Here is a 22,379-nt window from a genome sequence, read left to right on the forward strand (position 1 = left end):
AGTGCCACTGAAGTTAAGGTTTTTGGCTCAGAATATGAGAAAAGGATAACGGCCTTTTTACCATCTTTACCAAGAGTGTCTCTCCGTTAGTTTGGTGCTGCAGTATTTACACTGAATCATTCAGCATAACGTTTGCCAACCTTTGTTATCTCTGCCATTACAGATAAGTTAATGAAGCTAAGCTCCAGAAGTTAACGTTAGCTTAACTAGAGCCGTTTGGACAACAGCTAACAATGATGTACGATCACCAAAGTACAAAACTAGAACAAAATAGGCTAATGAACTCCCAGCAAACAAGGTGACATGATGAACAACGCAGCTAGGAGCTAACGTTAGGCTAACTTTAGCTAACGTTAGCTAGAGATGTTAAAGATAACTTTATATTTCTTTCCAGCAAAGTGACAATATGTTGCCTCAAACACAATGTTGACTTACCTTAGAACAGATGTAGACATCATTGTTAATCTTATTCACGTTGAGTTGATGTTGTGGTCTAACGTTACCACACAACTTTATCCAAAGGAGACACTTTTCTCGCTTGAGATGTGGTTTAAAGTGTAAAAAATACACCTGGTCGCCCAGCCTCTCAGGATACCTTGTGTCAGAGTTGCATGTACCCCATGCACACCGTTTGACCATTTTTAAACTTCAAATCTCAGAAAAAGCTCATAAAACCGAACAAACTGACTTTCTGTAATGCATTTCAATGGACGTCCAGGCAGAGAATGTCCCAGTGTATGGGAATGGCTATACGCACTGTGATTGGCTCATCATGTTTGAGGGCGGGGCTTAGTTATAGGTCAATTGTCCACATGAGTGTCCAAGTGAGCCCCGCATGGGGGCTAAGGCTACCTGGGCACGGGAACTGCTCATTGGTTCGACATCCCATTGTTCCGACCATATTAAACTCATTGTTCCGAAGTCCGTTCTGAAATCATCATGATGCCCTGTGGTTAAGGTCCGGTTAGGTTTAGGCACAACAACCACTTGGTTAGGGTCAGGAAAAGATCATGGTGTGGGTTAAAATGAAAAAGAAAGTGACAAACACATAAGCCGTGAGCCTGCTCCGCCTCAAGCCGGTCGCGGCGCACCATACGCCCGCCGTGAGCCGTTCAGCACTGCGGACAGTCGGATTAATGGGATGTCGAACCAATGGGCTGTCAAACCAATGACATGGACCCCTGGGCACCAAGTGGTAATGGGCAGAAGATGGGCATCCTTTTTTGGGCCTACTTGGGTGAACCCACCCATGAGGGCAATTGTGCATTATGGAGCATTATGGAGCCTGTGGGCATCCCACCCAACGACTGAGGCCCCGTTTATACGACAACGATTTCAACTGAAAATGGTAAAATTTAGTTGCGTTTTGGCTGATCGTTTACTTGATAGCGGCGTTTTGGTTGCCTGAAAATGCACCGGGTTCCAGAGTGCAACTTTTTCTGAAAACGGAGACTTTTCGCACATGCACATTACGGTTCCAGTCACTAGGCACGCCAACCGTCACAACAACAATGCCGAGCTCTGTTTGTGCTGCTCAACCTGTTTATTTGAAGTGAAGTGTAGATCTGTTACTGTAGCAACTCCACCTCGTCGTCCATCCAGACAAAGTTATCTGTGCATGCTTTCACCAGTGTGTCTTCTTTGTTTTGGTTTGTAATCACCGCGTTGTACAGGAAGGTGCTTCAGCGCATGGCGTCATGCTGTGGTGTTGCTTTGCAAATTTACACTGCCACCTATTGGCCTGGCGTGCATGCTACAGCGTTTCCAGTAGATTTTGCGGCTCCGTGTGAACGGGGATCATTTCAATAACGTCGTCATATAAACGCAAAAGTTTTTTAAAACGCAAAGGACAGATTTTTCCATTTTTAGAGAAACCGTTGTCGTCTAAACAGGGCCTGACAGTGGAACCACACTAAAATATTGAGTGCAATGTGCACACAACCCTTTGATTTCCACAACCTCCTGCACCTTAATAATATCTGCACAAAGTACTATTTCATTCTGTATTTATGTTATTTATATTGTTCATATTGTTTCTTTTGTATATATTCTGCTTATATTGTTATGTTATTTTATTTTCATACTGTTACAGTGTTATTTTTATTTTATACTATTTTTTTGTACTACTGCCAAATAGGAGCTGCTAAACTGATTTTCACAGTGATATTGTCTGACAATGTTAACGGTGACAATAAAGTATTCTTATTCTTATTCTTTGTGGTCCTTTTGTGACCTTATGGAAATTCTGAGTCTCTTCCTGGTTGGTGATTTGAGTGGCATTTTGCAGATGAGGGTCAGGGGGGTCCCTGTAACTTTGGGCCCCTGGGCCTGTGCCTGTGCCTGTCAGGCCCATTCAGTAAACCATCCATGGCTGTAGTGCCATATTTATCGTACAAATATGAGAGTGGAATCAATATGCTCATCTTACGCTTAGCTTGAAAGCACATACATCAGCAGTTACCAAACTTTTTTGATTAGATAATGTGACAATACCTGGGGGCCAGCTACTTCTCACATCAAATGGGTTATTAGTTCAAATAAACACAAGAAGTTTGTGCTCTAGAGAAAGGATCAACACTCAGTGAATAACCTAAGCCCTATGATAAGCTAATATGGCAAGGCTTAACTATACAGACCAGTGAGCAGTGATAACTAACATGTCTTTGGGGTCATCGGGTGGGAACCTCCTTTCACCAGTGTTTCGTCTAGTTGGTCCCACGACACCTCCAGGAGGCCAGACAGTGATCTCTGGCGTCCCAGAGACACTCCCCTAATGCCAGGTCTCACTGCTCCCCACACCAACCCAATAACCTCCTTTACCTTACTTACACATGGCTTTCTCAGCCCAAACAGCACTGCCACCTTCAACCAAACCCAGGCTCCATACATGCGAGCTCCAGGTAGAGACAGTGCTGATACTACCTTTCCTAGCACATTCACCACACTCTATTTCACACGCTACATAGCATAACTACAATATAAGCTAACGTTAAAGGAAACAGATTAACTCACGGGATCAGCAAACACACTCACCTTGCAGCATGGCCTCAAACGAAATGGATTCAAATAGGCCACTCCCACACTTAAATAACCTTCCTCTTCCTGGATTTCCTCCTGAGAGGAAGTGGAATTATTTCTTCTGTAATAGATAAACTGGCTACATTTAATTGCTTCATCTGACATTTCCCTCACTGTCTTCCTCAAACTCTGTCCCCGCACTCCGAGTTCCCCCAGGAGTGAGACAGTTGATCTTGCTATGAATCCCCTACACCCCACTTCCACTGGACAAATCCTAGTCTTCCATCCTCGCTGCTCAGCTTCTGCTCCTAAGTCTGCATATCTAAGCTTTTTTCTTTCATAGGCTTCTTCCGCTGAGTCTAAAAGAAAAACTGAACTGGCACTGAAAAACGGCACTGATCACGAACTGTGACGTCTCCAGTTTGAGTCCGATCTTTGTCACATGTCCTTTCTCTGATCGCTACAATCGTTTCCTGTCAAATTCCCTCTGTCACCTCTGTGATAGAGACAGAAAATACCTTCATACTGCGTCACAGTATTTTAATATTTGAATGATTAACAAACTGTATGTACTATCTGTACTCACTGAAGTGTGACTCTCAGAGGCTGTGTGTGTACAGAGAGTCCAGCTGGACAACAACAACAACAACAACAACAACAACAACAACAACAACAACAACAACACCGTGTCTGAGTGGAGCTCCGAGTGTGTGTTGACAGCTGCAACGTCCAACACACAGACAGCCCTGTGTGTGTGTGTGTGTGTGTGTGTGTGTGTGTGTGTGTGTGTGTGTGTGTGTGTGTGTGTGTGTGTGTGTCACAGTAGCATTGTGGGGGGTTGCAGCGATGGTCGACCTCCACAGGGTCATGAATCAAAGCGTCCTGACATCTGAAGCCCAAATATGTTATGAAGCTGTGTTTACTCACATTATCAACATAATTATAATTATATTTGAATCTCATACAGTTAAACTGAGAATTGCTCCAAAAACCAACCACTGAGGTTTGAGTCCAGTTTAACTGATCGTCATGTTATCATCATGTGGTCTGTCCCTCTCTGTGTCACTGATCAGCTGATCATCAGTAGTCTCTCCGGGGTCACAGTCGACCTCCCGTTCTTCCTCCTCTCCTGTTGCAGGATGAGTGACGGGAGGGGCTGGCTGCTCCCCGGGGGGTCAGCTGGTCCAGCAGGGAAGAAAGGACGACTCTCAGGCTGGAGCACCCCCAGGGTCAACAGGACCCCGCACCCTTGACACAACCCCCTCAGACCCTCCTGGGCCCTCAGACAGCTCAGTAATCACCTGGGCTGGACCTCGTTGTAACACATTATGGGCTTGCTGCAGGAGGTTACTCAACTTCCACCAGGTGATGCTGCACGTTTCGACAGCAAGGTCTTCTTCAGTGTGTCACACTGAAGAAGACCTTGCTGTCGAAACGTCAGTGTACTGGTGCTGCCATCCAAGCTGGTTTATTAAACTGAACTAAAAGGACATTTGAGAGTGCTGGCTTTTTCCCTTTTTGAGCCACTAAATTTCTCACATGGTTTCATCTAAATAAGAGTTTGAGCCCTGTATTTCATAAGAAATAAAAGATTAGATAAAGTAATGCTTTTTGTGTCCTATCCCTCAGTTAGGAGCCACTGGACTAGCTCATACCAGCTCCACCTCCAGCAGCTACAGCAGTAACATGCTGCTCTAATATTAATGCACCAGTATTAACTATCTAATAATATAATACACAGTAACGTGTCAGCAACAGGGACGAACCGAGTACTTTCGCTGTGATACTTTAAGTTCATTTTGTTGTTAAAACATCTGCACTTTTCACAGTGTGCAGGAATGTCTGCCATCTAGTGTTGAAATCATATATTGCATTCAAACACATAGCGCACTCTCGCGCCTCACTGTTTCAAACGCGTATTGCAACTACGGTAGCTGCTGTGGACCAAAAAGCTATGATAACATTGATGAAACCATGTCATGGAGTATTCATTCAGGCTGCTACACACACACACGTGACCTCACCATGCTGGCTGTGTTCACAGTGTAGGATTGTTGGGGCGGGTGTAAATCCAAACAAACCAATCACGTCTTGTCTTTTGACAACTGACATGTGGCTCAACCTCACACACCTCATCCCTCTCCTCACATCACTGGCCTGTGACTGCATTACCTTTGTCCTTCAGCAGCTCTCTCCACCTGGGAAAGGCTGCCCCGATGTTGACCCTCGTTTTTTGAATTCACTGCTCACGTTGCCTTTTTGATTCCCTTTGTGCTTTCTTGGTGACGAGGATTGCGTCTCCCGTGATGCTGCATGTGCATGATGCTGCATTATGCTCAGAGAGTGGGACTGTGTTATGCTGCAGTAGTGCTGGGGTCGTAGTGAAGCGCCTCTTGATCCTCTCCTTTGGCTTCTCAGTCATGCAGCGCTGGCCTAAGGCGGGGCTGTATGTCCCTCGCTGGCGGGTGTATTCTCAAGATGGCGAAACGTTATGGAACCCCCCAGACGACTCACCCGCACAATGTACAAACAAATCTGAAATTCTCTTTTTATCAGAATAAGTCAGATTATTAGGTAATGATATTGCCAATAATTTTTGCAAACCTTTTACTTGTAATACAACTTGTAACCTGTCATGTCTTTATTTCAAGCTGACTCGACCACAGTAACACACTTTTTACTAACCTCCCAAAAAACACCACTGAGAGACTTCAGCTGATTGAAACTCTGCAGCTACGAACCAGAACCAAGAGGAGCGAGCACATGAGGCCAGTCTGAGCTGCTCTGCACTGACTTCCTGTTACATTTAGAATTGATTTTAAGCTCCTCCTCCTTGTATATAAGGAGACCTACATGGGCTGGGACCGAGCTACATCGCTAACTCCCTTGTTGACTATTAGCCTCCAAGAACACTGCGATCATCTGATGCTGGTTTGTACAGACTGAAGCAGATCGAGGATGCAGCCTTTGTCAGTGACGCCCCAAAGATATGGAACACTCTAGCTGCAGATATCAGAGAGGCTAGCTCGCTAAATGTTTTTAGAAGGAAGCTGAAGACATACAGTATCTGTTCACTTTAGACTTTAACTCGCTCTGACTTTTCTGATGCCTAATGTTCGAAAGTCTCTTTTAACGCTTCACACTGCTGCAACTCTTAAAATGTTGTGTCTCACTTGATTTTATGATTTATGGTTTCACAGTTCTAAGATTTTATTTTATTTTTTTACTGGTTTTAAACTGTATTAAATGTCCTTTTATATAGAATTGCCTTGGTTGTCTACTTTCTGCATTTCTTGTATGAAAGGTGAAATATGAATAAAGTTTATTTCGCTATTGTGGTGTTGGTACTCTGAGTTCTTCTTCCAGCAGTGTTCTTCACTGACGTATAGATTAGAGTAAACCTGTTATTAATGAAGCAGCTTATTGCAGATGATCCTTCAGTTAAGCTCTTTAACATGTGAACTCTGGAGTCATCATGATGAAGAGGAAATACAATTCTCAGTTTTACAAAATAAACTTCCTCATGCTGTCAGATCATCTTCATGATGTTCAATGTAGAAAGAACATAAAGGCATAATGACTGACTGCATCATGTTCATATGATTATTATTGTCTTGTAACACTTTTTTTTTCATGGCAGCAGCTCTGAGCTCAAACGCACCGGATGAACTTGAGCAGCTGACCGGGAAACAGTTGATCCACGCTGGCTAAATTTATCCTGTGTTGACGGGTCGTGTCGGCTGAAGAGGAAGAGGACGCGTTTATTACAATCGGACAGTTGATCACCTGTAATTCACCTCTGCGGTGAAGGTGTCCGGACTGTGCTTCCTCTCCTGGATCAGTGACGGGGCTGAGACATGACTGAGCCCGCAGAGAAGAGGCTGAAGAGCAGCCTGCCGCTGTGCAGAGCGCACCGGAGCTCCGCGGGCTGCAGCCGGGCCAGACACAACCTGCAGGCCGCTGTGGAGGAGGCTCTGTGCGGGGTGAGCAGCCTGCTGTGGGACGGAGTGTACCGGCTGCAGGCTCTGGTAGGAGACACAAGCATTCAGCATGGAGCTCTGATCTGTGTGTGGCTGTAAGATCTCAGACAGGACGTCAATAATTAAATCTCTGGAGTGTTTATTCGTCAGAGCTGAAGGTTCCCTGAAGGACACTGAGGTCCTCTGGGTGTGTTCTGGGAGGCTAGCTGATGGACATGACCTGAATTAACACATGTAGGATGTTTTATAAGTTCTTTAAAAAAATTAAATTAATTTAAAGTCGAAAAACCCACTTTATACACTTTAAAGTCACACACAGAAACAAGTGCATCAACAGACATAATTATCAAATACATCATAAGTACTGTGAGGATCTAGATCAGTAGTATTAATTGTATTAATGCTGCAAGAGGAGGAACACTGAAGGCTGTGATCACATCCATGTTTACTGTTGAACCAGTCCAGTCACCAAGAGAACATGTTGCCATTGTACATTTCTGCAAACCATGAACATGTAACATGAGTACGTTTCATATCATATCAATGTTTGTAAAGTGACGCAGTGTATGAGCTGACTTTGTCACTGTGAGGTGGAGGGGATGGCGTCACCCAGGCGACATGTCTGCCCACCTGCAGACCAAACAGACAACAAAACCTGTTGTTTTTTACAGAGACATTGCTGCATTTCCTGCCAACTCATCCTCACTGTGACCTCGTCACATGTCCACCTTTGGTCATGGACTTTCCACGTCCACATATGACGTCCAAGGTACCCTGGGTGTGTTGGTTGTTGACGTTCTGGGACGCCGTGTCAACTTCAGCCTGTTACATGCATTGTCTGTTTTCAAAATACACTTCTGTTTTCACAGGAAATGTACAGTTTGATACAGTCTCTTTCAAAATAAAAGCACTACGTCGGTACAACAGCGCAAATTGACTTTTTTTTCCCCTCCAACAACAAAAGCACTGTTGGGTTCAGGAGAAAAGAACAGGGTTTGGCTTTAATATCTTACGGGACCGAACACCTCTCTCCTGGGTGAAAGTCTGTTTTTGTTGGACCCATCCACCATACCTCTCGCCCTACTTGGATTTTCACCACCTTTCTTGGCCCAGTGCGTTTCCGCCGATGCCACTGAGTGCCTTTATACTAACTGCGACTGGCCGCGTATCATGCCGACGTTAAAGGACGGCCTTTTTTGTCAGTGTTTGACGCCACAAGTCACTGCCCAAGGGCCGATTCTGACGGCTTCGGAGTGAGACTGGGTTGTTTGTGATTGTGCCACCAAAAGCAGTGTTTCCCACAGCATTAGAATCTATGTGTGGTTGTTGCTGGCGATTCCATGAACGCAGCTCAGGTGAAAATCTTCTTTGAGTTTGTGGAGTTCTATGTTGTGGGGTTGATAATTGATCAGTCGCAGATCTGATCGATGGAAACTGTGACTACATCCTTAAAGCACTCTAACCACACATCACCATTATAAGAGATAAAACTGTTGATAACGAACCTTAATCTGAAAACAGGTATTCAATTATTTTTCTTAAAACAAGAAGTTTTTTATATTGTCAAAACTACCAGATTTTTGTGTGTATGACATCATCATGATGTAAACTCTGTGGGCCGAATGGCCAGAGGTTAAAATGCTACTGAGCATGTGCAGTTAGCCGCACAACGCTGACACAAATCAGGAAGACTTTGTTGGCTGACAAGCAGTTTTTATTCAGATGAGCCAATTCTGAATCCAGTATGCATCCCTGGTTTATACTTACAGATAATTAACCTTAAAGTGTTGACACTGTGCTGTTGAGTAGGGGACCCTAAGACACAATCATGATGTGTTCAGTGGGTCTTCTTCACTCCACTCTGTGTAATCTTTTTTATTCTAATGTATGACTTTCCTTTTGTCTGCTGCAGGCCAGCGTGTTTGAACGGGACGATGTCGCTCTGCCCCGCGTCACCTCTTTCTTCCAGCAGGAGGCGTTGAAGCAGGAGGAGGAGGCCGAGGCCATGCTGGGCTACCTGGCTGAGAGAGGGGGAAGCTACTGTGGCAAAGACATCCAGGTTAAAACTCTTTATTAAAAAACATTGTCTTTTTCATTGGTAGAAGAAGTAATCAGATTCTTTACTTTGGTAAAAGTACAAATACTTCACTGTAAAAATACTCCATTACATGTAACAGTCCTGCATTGAAAATGTTACTTAGGTGTGAGTAAGTACAAACAGTAAAATGTAGTTAAGTATTAAAAGTATAAAATGTCCGCTGTGATCTTGTTAGATGATTCGGACTCATGCTGGTGATAGACAAAGGCAACACCTTTAGGGAATTTGTTCATATTTGGCACAAACGTTCACCTTAACTCAACATTGAACTGATAAGGTTTGATGGTCAAAGGTCACTGTGACCTCGCATCTGTCTCATTTTCCTTAATGCGTGATCTCAACAACACCCTGAGGGAAATCCTTTGGATTTGGCACAAACGTCCACTTTGATTCAAGGATGAACTGATTAGAATTTGGTGGTCAAAGGTCAGGCTCACTGTGACCTTGCGTCCGTTGCATTCTTGTGAATGTGATATCTCAAGAAGGCTTCGAGGGAATTTCCTCAGATTTGGTATGGTCACAGGGCTGCTGTAAGGTTCAATGGACAACCAAGGCAGGACAGCAGAGGAGACACCTGCACACCAACAACTGGGCTGGACAGCAGGCACTGATTATAGTTAAGGGGTGAAACGTTTGCTGCTGTTTGTGCACAGATGTTCTCAATAAATTGACTTTTTTTTGCTTTGATCTCAGCCTGTGAACCTTTGTTGTGGCTGTCCAGCCCAGTTGTACTGGTGTGCAGGTGTCTCCTCTGCTGTCCTTTCTCAGATTTGGCACAAACGTCCACTTGGACTCAAGAATGACCTGATTGGAATTTGGTGGTCGAAGGTCAAAGGTCACTGTCACCCCAGAAAACATGTTTTTGGCCACTCAAGAATTCATACGCTAATTTTGGCAAAACGTCACACACATATCTAACTGGATAAAATAATGAAGTGATGACATTGTATATCCAAAAGGTCAAAGGTCAACTTCACTGTGACATCATAAGTTTCTGCATAAAACACTTTTCTGGCTTGACTGGTTTGGTTTGTGAGCATACGACCACATAATTCTAGTTTGAATAACTGTTGTTATCCCTCTTTATTTTTTCTGTTAAACCACAATGTAAAAACACTTTGTCACAAGTAAAATCCTCAAAAATCAAAGACAGAATGTGCAGGTATTCTCAGTAAAATGTTATATATCAAAAGAAGACGCAGAGTTTGGTGAAATGGTTGCTTTCTCCGTGTTGCATTATTGGACTAAAGATTGTGTTTTAGTTGGTTGAGATGGAGCTGATTTTAACTACTTATTACACTCTTGGGTTGTAAACTACATCATTTATTTTAATATAAACATGCTGAAACTGAAAAGTAACCAGTAATGCCAGCTGTCAGATAAATGTGGTGCAGTGAAAAGAGCAATGTTTCCTTCTGTAGTAAAGGTAGAAGTAAGTATGTTAAAGTTGTACTGAAGCACAGTACTTGAGACACAGAGAAGTCAGTCAGAGGTCAGAGGTCAGGGTCAAGAGCGTTTGTCGCCCAGAGACACTTCAGCAGAGTGGGGGAGGGTTGCTGAACCCTCGAGGGTCCTGAGGGGCGTTTAGATGATCCGCTGTGAAGAGCTGATTTGTGGATCCATTTTGAAACAAAATTTATGATCTGAACTTTATCTGTGAGACAGAGACGCTTCAGTCTGTAACAGCGTTCTCGTTTTACTCCTCGCGTTCCTCCCGATACGTCGCAGCAGGAGGATTTATCTCTCCTCCTGTGCTATCTTTCATTTTGTCAGAGCAGGTGTCGTCTCCATCTCTCCGTGTTGCTGCTTTAATTTCAAATTTCAGAGATCTCATTTTGGAACGAAGCTCTTTATTCTGTGTCAGTGATCGGAGGGACGGATGGACGGAGGAGGGGTTGGGGATGGGGGAGGAGGGAGGTTACACCCCTGGAGACCTGGCCCCCGGCTCTGGCCTACAGCCGGTCAGGGTGTACATTTCCTCCCCTGAGTTCCGGAAAATTGGCGAGATTAATGCTGCAGCAGAGGGACGGTGGTGCTGATGGCGTTTCCAGATGGCTGAGCGGCATCAGCGGCGGTGGCGTTGGCGCGTCGCAGCGTGGCCTCCGACCGCCGGCCCAGGTTTATGAGTCGTGTAAAATTGTTTCAGGGCTGAGGCCCCGGGGCCCAGTCAGCAGCAGTTTGGGACACCTTGTTATCCGTCTCTCAAAGTGGCGTGTACTTCAACGACACGACGCCTCACAGTTACTGATCGCCTCAGTTTGATTTAGTTTCACTTCACGCCCCATTTGATTCTATCAAATTAAAGTTTGGCCCCTGAATCAGATGTCGTTTATATGTTCATACGACTGTTTGACAGACAGACCGCTCACATGTTGTCGGTGGTGTCTTTACTGTACTTTATTCTCTAACTAATCAAATGTCTTTGATTCTCAGAAGCCAAACTGTGAGGCCGTCTGCGCCGTCCTGCCGGCTCTGGAGCTCCTGCTGCTCCAGCTGAAGGAGGAAGCCGCCGTCATGGTCGAGCTGAGCCAGCTGGCCCGTAACCACGGAGATCCGCACACTGCCAGCATCGTGAAGAGTGATTTTCTGACGCCGCGGGTAGACCGCCTCAAACTGCTGGGAGACCTGCTCACCAGCGCCCGCAGGGTGGGCTGCACCAACGACCAGACGGGGGGATTTGGGGAGTACATCCTGAACGAGCTGCAGGAGGAGCTGAGCAGATAATCGGTCGGAGTCAGTCAGAGGAAGTATTGATTGACTAGAAATGATTCTCCCCTCTGAGTTCAATTCCCTTTTGTAGAAGCTAAAACTCAGGATCTTCTCCAAATGACCAAAGTGACATTTTGGCAAATTAGCTTGTTAGCAGTGTCCAGAGTCCAGACAGATGTTAGTGTCACTTCACTGCCTCCAGTACAGAAATACGTGTTTAGCATAGCTTAGCACAAAGACTGGAAGCAGAGGGAAACTGTTAGCCTCAAGCATCCAGCAACTCAAAAGTCTGATTTTACATTTTGAAATGTTTCCAATAAATATTGTAATATTTTCCATGAATTACCATTTCCATTCAGAACAGCTAGCAACAGTCAAACAGCAGCTAACAGTTAGCAACAGTCAAACAGCAGCTAACAGTTAGCTAGCTGGAAAGTTGCGACCTTCTCACACCGCATAAAATGTTTTTAGAATTATGAAATGAGTCAATACTTGTCACTGTGAGTGAAGAAGCACATTTTGAAATAAAGCATCTGAGGTGTCCAGGACGTGTTAGCTTAGCTTAGCTTAGCACAAAGACTGAGAGCCAGGGGAAAGTGTTAGCCTCAAGAAAAAATACTCTCCAGCAACATGAAAGCTATCTGAGTTACAGTCTGAAATGTTTTTCAAAAGAAATATTTTAATATTTTCCATGAACTAAAATTCAGAGCACAGTTAGCTAGCTGGAGAGTTGTGACCTGTCAGCACCATGTAACACGTTTTTTATAATTGTTATATTTGTCACTGCAGGTGTGGAAGCACATTTGAATTAAAGCACCTGAGGACGTGTAGCCGAGCTTAGCACAAATACTGAAAGCAGGGAGAAACTGTTAGCCTAGCTCTATTAAAGCACCTTAGGCGCCGCACACATGCTGTGTCTTTAACTGCCTGAAAAACGTAAGGTCAGGCGTTGGGCAATCTGGAGATCCATCGGTTAAAAAAAACAAAAAAAAAACGGATTTTTCTTTTGTTCCTTTACCTCTGGAGGCACTGCCCAGAGTTTTTCGACTAACGGAAGTGCAGGGGCCTCGGGGATCGCTCAACCCCTTCACTTCCGGCGGTGCCCCCAGGGAATCGCCTTGTTGTTTACAAATACTTAGGGTAGAAAACCAGCAGAGTTTAGCTATATCTCACATTTTTCACGTCACTGTATCACCGTTTAGACTAATCTGATGTTTGTAAAGTCTATAAACACAATGATTGAACAAACGTTACTATTTCTGTGTGCACATTTTGTAATTAATAACATGGTTATCGTAGATTAGCTGGGCTAACCTTTAGCTGTTAGCCCCATTAGTGGTGTCTGTAATAACTCAGTAACTCAATAAACAGTCCGTGAATAAAATATCTTTTCCAGCGGATATCTTAGTTACAACATGAGTGAGCTAGCAAAGCAGTTTTGTGTTGCTATGTGTGGTATTTATTCAGTTATGGAAAATCACGATGTCTAGTTGCTGCAGCTGACAGGGACAGCTAACAGCAGCAGCAAAGCTAACATCAGGACGTCATCTGTTAAAAGCCTCCCGTTGTTGGATACGACATGAAACTACTCCAGTTAGCTCAATCATGTTGTAACTAAGACATCCGCTGGAAAAAAAAAAAAAATTCACATCACCATGGATGCAGAGCTTTCTGTTTTTGTAGGTACACATTTCCTGGGGACACCTGCACGTCTCGGCCACGCCCCCTCAATTGTGATTGGCTAAAGCATAGCATCGTTCAAACTCAAAGCCCCGCCCTCTCCCTCTCTCTAGTCGTCTTTCACACAGGGCTGCCGACAGATTCTACAATGTAAATTGCAGAATCTGTCTTGAGAGTTTAGGCGCTGGGTGCTGCTCTTGTGGCAGCAGGTTGCATCTGAGGCTGCCTTAACAACCTTAACAAGCATCGTACATCCTGTTGACCTAAAATCCTGAGTCTGACTCACAGACCGATGTTTACAGGGGTAAGATATCTGTCAGCTGTGATTGGTTGGTCCTTGTCACATGACATGTGGCGCACGCTGCTGCGTTCCAAAAGTTGAGCTGTGTTTCTCGGGGGGGCAGCCGTCATGCTCTGAAAATTAGGTGCTAGGGAACGTGCGTGTGTTGCTCTGGCGTTTGAGCGTGCCTGACATGTGTCTACTTAAAAAACAATGAATATGAAGGCGCAAAAAACACGGCATGTGTCGGCCCCTTAAACAACTCCAAAGCTGTCTGATCTGAACTGGTGAAAGTTCTTTAAATAATATATCTTTAATATCTTGAAACACAGCCAACAGTGCTCAATTCACTCTTGTTGTGAATTTGAGGCACGTTTTTGTCTCTTTTATGTTCACTATGTTCCTCCTGAGACCCTGTGTCCTCATGAGGACGTCACATTTTGGGTTTATTGGACCGTACACTTCATTCTGCTTCACTCAGACCTGTTGTCCTCGTTTATGGACACTTTTTTGTGCCATCTAGTGGCAGTAAGAGCACAGCACACTAATCCATGTAAAGACAAGATGGCAGCCATCTCTGTCAAGTCAGTCTGCAGCCGATCCCGACACAAAAGAGGACAAGGTCTAAAACCTGATCACATGTTATGACTGAAACTTGTTTATTAATAATTAATAATATTTGTAGTTTGATATGTCAACAACTTTTTAGCAATTTAAGCAACAGTAAGACAATAAGACGCTGTTGATTAGGAAGTACTCGTCTGAGGACGCTGGGACTTTATTATTGTTGACAATGTTTAGTTTTTTATACTTATCAGGTCCTACTGATCTTAAATAGCGAGGAGACATTAAAAATGCAAACCTAACAAAAGTTCAGGTCTCAGGAGGATAGAAGTAAATATAAAGTGCAAGCAGATGAACACTTTGTTAAAAAGGCAGATCGAGGCCGTCGAGGCCGTGTTAGGCTGAGCTTAGCACAGAGACTGAAAGCAGGGCGAAACTGAGCCAAACGTGTTCACAGAAAGAGGAAAAAGCACCTTCAAATAATAAAAAAATTTTGTATTAAAACTGTATTTTTTTAAATATCTTTGAGGAATTTAACACATTTTTTTCTACAGAACTTGATTTGAGTACAAATCTGAGACAAAAATCAATGCCAACAACAGTAGTTTATTAATAAACAGACATATTTTGGATGGTACCAAAGAAATATTAATGTTCAATAACCAGCCTATGAAATAGTTTGACCAAATCATTTACAAGTATAAAATATTTGTAAGTATTTTATTATTCCCCACCAGTAAACTGCTACTTGTGTATTCCAACATATAAATGTGATTTTATTTTGATCATTTATTAACCATATATTCAATATCTGTATGGTTCAGAGACAGTTTGACTGTGAAGGAGGAGACGTGATAGTCACTGGTTTGGTTTTGATTTGTTTGCACTTTGTAATAAAGTTGAAGTTAGAAAAATAGTTTTGCGGCTCTCAGTTTTTCCCACATCAGTGCTCTGTGTCACGTTTTAAAAATATTGATCCACAACTTCCTTTAAACTCAGTGAGTTTAAAGGATCATTCTGCATTTTTGAGCACATAAAGTGAAAATGAACATATACAACATCATTTTAGACTTTGACCTCTGAAATATTATTAGTTTTATTTAAGTTTGTTTAACTCTTGTTGAGAAACATTACACTCACACAGACAGACCTCTAATAGCATCTGAAAACATTACCAACATGCACGTAGGTGTCGGAGTCTTGTATTAAAAGACCTGTCAATCATTTTTGGAGTGATCGTGATAATCCTTTGAGCAGAGGCTTTGAATATTTGTCTCAAACACTTGCAGCAGCCACAGAGTCCAGCTCCTCACCATCTGTCCCCTCTGACAGGCTGGAGGTGGATGGGTAGTTAGTTCACAGCCTGCGAGACGAGGCTCAGGGCACAGCAACCCGTCAAGTGTTGGAGCTGCAGCGGGCTGATGGGAGAGTTCTGAGCTCTGCAGCGCCCTCCAGCTGCAGTGATGTGAACTGCTGCATGTTTGAGTCAAATCAATAATCTGCGTTTGAATATTTCTGGATGGAGTCGGTGCGGTGATGAGGAGGGCTGCAGGAGGAAGAGGAGGAAGAGGAGGAGAAGTCAAGTGAATCTGTCCTTCAAAGATAAACTCTCAAAATCACTTTAAACCTGAGTTCACACTTTGGTGCAGTTTTTACACTCTTAAAAAAGCGGTGTCCGAGTCGTGTATGAATTCTTTCTGTGTCTTGATTATTTTTATATCCATAAAATAAATATAAAACATTTATTTAAGCGTTGTGACCTTTATGCAATGACTTCCCATGTCATGTGTTTGCCTTCATGCGATGCTGCTGTGATTGTGTGCTTCTTTCAACCCCATAAGGTCTGTGATGGGCTCTTTTTTGTTGTTATTAAAATTAAAAACTAAATAAAATATCTTGAAAAAATAATAAAACAAAAGAAATATTTATTATTTTTATTTTGTATTCTTTGTTTTTTGATTTCTTTTTCTTTACATATAAAAATAAAAGTCAGCTCTATATAGAAAACAAACTCCTGCTGAAGGACCTGTTTGATAGTAATTAAAAAAAAAAAAATTATCTCTAAATGCGACCAAACAACACATTTTAATAATATTTTTTGCCTTAATTCGATTACTTTTATAGTTTGCTTGCAGGTGAAATAAAATGTAATAAGATCCAGATTTCCCATTTTACTGTTTTCTGCTTTGATTCAGAAAATACATGTTTCCCCTTCTGTTGAAACTTTCTTTACTTTATTCATTCTAGGAGGCAAATAAATTTCGTTTTATTACAAATTAGACTGGCTTTTATTTGAGCTTCAGTTTCACATTTTAATGCATGATTTTATCATACCTTTAATTTAGTTTGTTCAAAACAAATTTGTTTCCTTTTAATTCGTTTTTTCTTTACTTATTAAAAACATTATTTTGATCAGGCCTCTGATTACATTTTTAATTTCTGTCCTTCTGCTTTTAAAATTCTCTTTTTCCAAACTGGTCCCATCACTCTGTGCTGCAAGACATGCAGTCCATTTTATTGTCATTTATTTATTTATTTATTTATTTATAAGTAAACTCAGTATGAAATGCATTAATACAAAAACAACATTTACAGAAGAACATCATAAACGAAATACAATATGACGCAATAAAAGTCACCACTTTAAGATATTCTATGATTTAAATACTTTAGTTTGTCAGTGTGTGTGTGTGTGTGTGTGTGTGTGTGTGTGTGTGTGTGTGTGTGTTGGCCCCCCGCTGTGTGCAGCAGTATATCACCCTGCTGTTACTGCTCTGTTAGGGGTAATTGTACACTAATTACCGTGAAGTTGTAAACCCCTCCTGCTGCCAGCTGATTGGTCAGACCCTGGTGGTCATCACGGTCCTGACCCCGCCCCCTGCTGATTCCCAGGTATAAGTTGATCCAGGTCAACAGCTGAGAGACAGAACAGTGTGACAGGACTCTACATTCCCCCGAAAACACAGAGCCGCTCCGCAGCGTCCCGCCTCTTCTTCCTCCTCTTCTTCTTCTTTCCTAAAAGCAGTTTTGATTTTGGCCTGAAGACGCTTCTGTCTCTGTCACTGGATTTTTCTTCTTCTGTGGTGTGTTTTTGGGACTGAACCATGGAGCTGTCGGATATCTCTTTCCCCATCCCCGCCGCCGATGACTTTTATGACGACCCGTGCTTCAACACCAGCGACATGCACTTCTTCGAGGACCTGGACCCGCGGCTGGTCCATGTGGGCCTGCTGAAGCCGGACGACTCCTCCTCTTCGCCCTCACCCTCCCCTTCCTCCTCCTCTTCCTCCTCCCCGTCCTCCCTCCTGCACCTCCATCACCACGCCGAGGTGGAGGACGACGAGCACGTCCGCGCCCCCAGCGGGCACCACCAGGCGGGCCGCTGCCTGCTCTGGGCCTGCAAGGCCTGCAAGAGGAAGACCACCAACGCGGACCGGCGGAAGGCGGCCACGCTGCGGGAGCGCCGGCGGCTCAGCAAGGTCAACGACGCCTTCGAGACCCTGAAGCGCTGCACGACGGCCAACCCCAACCAGAGGCTGCCCAAGGTGGAGATCCTGCGCAACGCCATCAGCTACATCGAGTCTCTGCAGGCGCTGCTGCGCGGCGGGCAGGACGACGGCTTCTACCCGGTGCTGGAGCACTACAGCGGGGACTCAGACGCCTCCAGCCCCCGGTCCAACTGCTCCGACGGCATGGTGAGTTCAGGGACTGACAGGTGTTAAAGAGGCGGGAGGGGGGGTCAGTGGTTACGAGTCTGTCCGAGCGCTTTGGTGTGTTTGTGAACGTGTCCAAGAGTTGATCCAGTGCGTCTTTACGCACGGACAAATGGCGAGTTTTCCTCTGCTTTGGTTCATTTAATGTTCAATGTTGATTTGAACAATTTTCACGCGTCATTACAACCCGTGAACTTTACACAGGCCCGTGTTTTATTTTTAACACATTTTTTTCGTGTCTAAACTGATCTTAAACAGTGACCTGCGCTTCACTTCAGTGCACTTTTGTAATTTAATGAAGGAAAAGAAAAAGACAACTAACTAGTTTAAATACAAAGTGTGTGTGTGTGTGTGTGTGTGTGTGTGTGTGTGTGTGTGTCCCCGCACTAGATTAGTTTCACCCTTTAGAGGAAACTTAGTTTGTATTTCGTTGGATTTCATTCTTTTTTATTCTAAATAAACAGAGGGTCGATTTTCATGTTGATATTTTAAAGAAACACGTTTTTAATTTAACGGATAAAAATCAGTCGCGATTCTTGAATGTGAAAAGATTAAAGTCATGTTCGTTTCACGTTTTTGATTATTTGATAATGTGATTTTAATTTTTTTTTGGTCCGCAGTGATTCAAACATTTCAGAAGAATTATTCTAAAACATTTTAATTTAATAAAGATTTCACCACTGTGACCGAGTGTGTGTAAAAGGTTTTATGAGTTTATTAAAAATATGAATCTTTTTCTGAAGAACTTGTTTTATTCTTCTTTTTTAAACACTGTTTTCAGCTTCAGTTACAACTCTTTACCCGAGTGATGCTGAAACATTTAGGCCTCAAGACTTTCTCTAAATTACAAGTCATACAGAAACATCACTCACACTAATTCCTTCATGTCTTTTCTCACTACAGACGGATTTTAACGGCCCGACCTGTCAGTCAAACAGAAGAGGAAGTTATGACAGCTCTTATTTCTCCGAGACTCCAAACGGTAAGAAATCTGAAAGGACTCATAATATATTACAATACATACATGATATAATGATGATGATAATAATAATAATAATAACAATAACAATAATAATAATAATAATAATAATAATAATAATGATGATGATGATGATGATGATGATGATAATAATAATAATAATAATAATAATAATAATAATAATAATAATAACAATAATAATAATAATAACAACAACAATAATAATAGTAACAACAGCAACAATAGGCTGTTATCAGCTAACAGGCCGAACAGGCTGCTCATTAAAATGATCTCCTCCTGGTATTCAAACAAAGGAAAGAAACAGGAGGAGCAATGAAAACAGCAATAAAACAATAAAATTAAACGTAAACTTTAAACTGATTTGCCAATAATTAAATTTAGTTTATGTATTAATAAACACAACAATTAAATGTTAAGTATTCTTGATGTTTGTTTCACTGCATCATTTCTATGAAATCCACTAAAGTTTTAGCACATTTTACTGAAATACGTCATTTGTTGAATTCAGATATCTGGATCACAAAAATAAAAAATAGAATAAAAAGAGTGTTATGTTTTTACTCACAGTAAATCCAAATTAAAAAATATAATAATTCAAACAAATGGAGTTAACAAACAGCAGCATGATGGAAAATATTTTGTCACATTCTGTAAAAAGGAAAATAATGAGACAAACACTTGATAATCTCACTCACTCAGCATTAAACTAAAATAACAGTCAAAACAAAACCAGGACCGATTTATTCAGCTATCTGTGATGTTCTTTGTCTTTGCTGTTATTTTTTAGGATCATTTTGACCATAAACATTAAGATGACTCCTAAGATATGTCTTAAAACATTGACCAAAACTTTATCTGTGCTGTTTTGTGTCCTGCAGGCGGCGTGAAGAGCGCCCGCAGCTCGGTGGTCTCCAGTCTGGACTGTCTGTCCAGCATCGTGGAGCGAATCTCCACCGACAACAGCAGCCTGCTCCCACCTGCTGACGCCCCCGGGTCCCCGCAGACGGACCCCGCCGGTGAGGCAGCGGCCCCCGGGCCCGTCCAGGTCCCCTCCCCGACCACCAGCCAGGACCCCAACCTGATCTATCAAGTCCTATAGACCTTCACACCTGGGACTTTACCATCCTGTCATATCACAAAACACACACACACACACACACACACACACACACACACACACACAAATTTAATTTAAAGCTACCGGGCTGAGCTGAGTCTTCACAACCTGTCTGCATCAGCGGTGGCGTTTCATAATTCAGAACCAAAGTTCACGCCTGTTTTTATTTCCTCACGCTGAAAGTGTGGAGGCTCGTTCCTGCCGGGAAAATAATATAATCAGAGTGTCAAAGATCAGGAGTGACCTTTACGTCTGTCAGATAAAAAAGTTAAGGCCCATGTGTAATCTGACCTTTTACTGAGCTCTCAACGCTTCGCACAGTGTTCATCAGTGGACTGAGTTTCAGATTTTATATCAGAGTTTATAGATTTTATAGTAAGCAAGCAAACTCCATGTGCTGATGAAGATCGTGAGATGAAGTTGAAAGTTTTGTAAGTGGGCCTCGAGTTAATACTGCTAAAAAACCCCAGTCTAAATCTTAATTCAGTCTTAATTCAATAATTCTCAGCGTGACAGTGAATAATAATTACAAGATAAAGTCAGAATTACATGACACTAATTTATATTTGTAGCCTAAATGAAATTTTTAGTCTTATAATTTTTTAAAATAGACTTTGTCGATCTGACACAGGGAAATTAATAAAAAGCTGAAATATGTAAAAATGAAAAACAATGAGAGTGAGGAGGTGGCTCGCCAAAGCTGATTATCATTCCAAAGTTTCCATACCATAGATTTATTTTCCTGGCATGAATGATCTTCCATACTTAAGCATATCGAGCCCCAGATTCTCTTTCCTGCTGTTTAAACTTATTTGTAGATTTAGATAAAAACCACTTGGATGCTGGGAAATGTTGTTTTATTTTTAACAGGTTTACTGATCGGTTCAGTTCTTGCTGTACTTTTATTTTAAGTTATGAGAAAATATTTTAACGGCTCAGCTGAGTCATTCAGATGGATTTTTCTTCCTTTCTGTTTAAAAGTCTATTTGATGAAGGACGGAGGCCAAGAGAGAAAAAAGAAACACATCCATTTACATTCCTCCACTTTCGTCCATCTGAAGTTGTAAAAAGCCCCAGCTGTTCACTTCCCTCAGGAAACTAAAAGCAACTGCAACAATCCTGTGATATTTTAGAAAGATGTCGCACGACTGCAGATTTCTGTGGAAAAACTGAGGTGATAAAAAAACAGAACCCAAAAACAGATCAAACTGTGTGAGTATTGTCGTGACAGGAAGTCGGTTCTGTCAAACTCCAAATTTCATTCACTGCAGCGGAGGACCATTTTTCTGTTTCTGTACATATTATGTAAATAAGAGCTGATTTGTTCCAACTGAAAGTATTAATTATGTATTTAATGTTTCTGTCTGTATGTGCTTTGTTTGTTGTGAAAATGTTAAACTTTATATTTATACATCTGAAAAGCGAGTGACAGTCAAATGACAAATAAATGAACCTGCTTATTTATACAAAAAGACATGACTCTGCTTTTTTATTTTATTCAACAAAATTTATATTTTATGATGAACTATTTGATATTTAGGCCTCGAGATTAATTAACATGCTAGTTTTTTGTTTTTAGGAATAATGGGAATTTTTTTTTTGTTAGAAAAGCTACAAAAGAAACCAACCAAAAAACAAACACAAAACAAAATAGAAAAAAAATAAACAAAACCAAAAAAAGAGCATTTAAACTAAAGTTTATTTATTTATTAAATTTTTTAATCAAATTTATTTTTTATTTTCTTTGATATCTGATATATATATATATATATATATATATATATATATATATATATATATAGTTATTTATTTTTAGTTGAATATATTTAGTTAACAGTAGAGTTTTATAAATAATTATTAATTGCAGTTGTGATATTTAAAACTCATGAACACTTATCTCGAATTGCTTTAAATTTTTCTATTTTCATAACACCCTTATTATAACTTACTTTAATTATGTTTTATTTGATTTTTTTTCTAAATCATTAAAACTTTTTTAAAGAAAAAAAAAACAGCTGCACAAATTACATTTATTATTTGAGTTTTGTATCCGTGTCACCATGAAAACATTTTAATTTACACTGTGAGTGAAGTGAAATATTTTAATATTATGAATATGATATTCATCACACTAAGGCTAGATAGACTGCATTCAGTGTTTCAATGTTTTTTTTCCAGAAACAATGTGGTTATAAAAGTCTAATTTCTATTAAATAAGCT

General features: G+C 41.7%; 2 protein-coding genes across 2 annotated transcripts; both read left to right on the forward strand.

The window, feature by feature from the left end:
* The first annotated feature begins 6,731 nt into the window (after positions 1-6,731).
* Positions 6,732-15,243, forward strand: LOC117262051 (soma ferritin). Its single transcript, XM_033634684.2, has 3 exons — positions 6,732-7,046; positions 8,911-9,057; positions 11,530-15,243. The coding sequence occupies exons 1-3, from the start codon at positions 6,876-6,878 to the stop codon at positions 11,818-11,820; spliced, it is 609 nt and encodes a 202-aa protein (XP_033490575.2). The 5' UTR covers positions 6,732-6,875; the 3' UTR covers positions 11,821-15,243.
* A 1,994-nt stretch (positions 15,244-17,237) lies between these two features.
* On the forward strand, positions 17,238-21,631 carry myod1 (myogenic differentiation 1). Its single transcript, XM_033635008.2, has 3 exons — positions 17,238-18,024; positions 18,946-19,024; positions 19,921-21,631. Exons 1-3 carry the CDS (start codon positions 17,434-17,436, stop codon positions 20,139-20,141), a joined length of 891 nt encoding a protein of 296 aa, XP_033490899.2. The 5' UTR covers positions 17,238-17,433; the 3' UTR covers positions 20,142-21,631.
* The last annotated feature ends 748 nt before the right edge of the window (positions 21,632-22,379 follow it).

Source organism: Epinephelus lanceolatus, chromosome 5 (assembly GCF_041903045.1).
Source record: "Epinephelus lanceolatus isolate andai-2023 chromosome 5, ASM4190304v1, whole genome shotgun sequence".
Taxonomy (NCBI): Eukaryota; Metazoa; Chordata; class Actinopteri; order Perciformes; family Serranidae; genus Epinephelus; species Epinephelus lanceolatus.

Coding starts and splice junctions, on each gene's coding strand:
- LOC117262051 (XM_033634684.2), top strand. CDS start 6,876: ATGACTGAGCCCGCAGAGAAGAGGCTGAAGAGCAGCCTGCCGCTGTGC. Junction 7,047..8,910: donor TGTACCGGCTGCAGGCTCTG/GTAGGAGACACA, acceptor TGTCTGCTGCAG/GCCAGCGTGTTTGAACGGGA. Junction 9,058..11,529: donor ACTGTGGCAAAGACATCCAG/GTTAAAACTCTT, acceptor TTTGATTCTCAG/AAGCCAAACTGTGAGGCCGT.
- myod1 (XM_033635008.2), top strand. CDS start 17,434: ATGGAGCTGTCGGATATCTCTTTCCCCATCCCCGCCGCCGATGACTTT. Junction 18,025..18,945: donor CCAACTGCTCCGACGGCATG/GTGAGTTCAGGG, acceptor TTCTCACTACAG/ACGGATTTTAACGGCCCGAC. Junction 19,025..19,920: donor TTTCTCCGAGACTCCAAACG/GTAAGAAATCTG, acceptor TGTGTCCTGCAG/GCGGCGTGAAGAGCGCCCGC.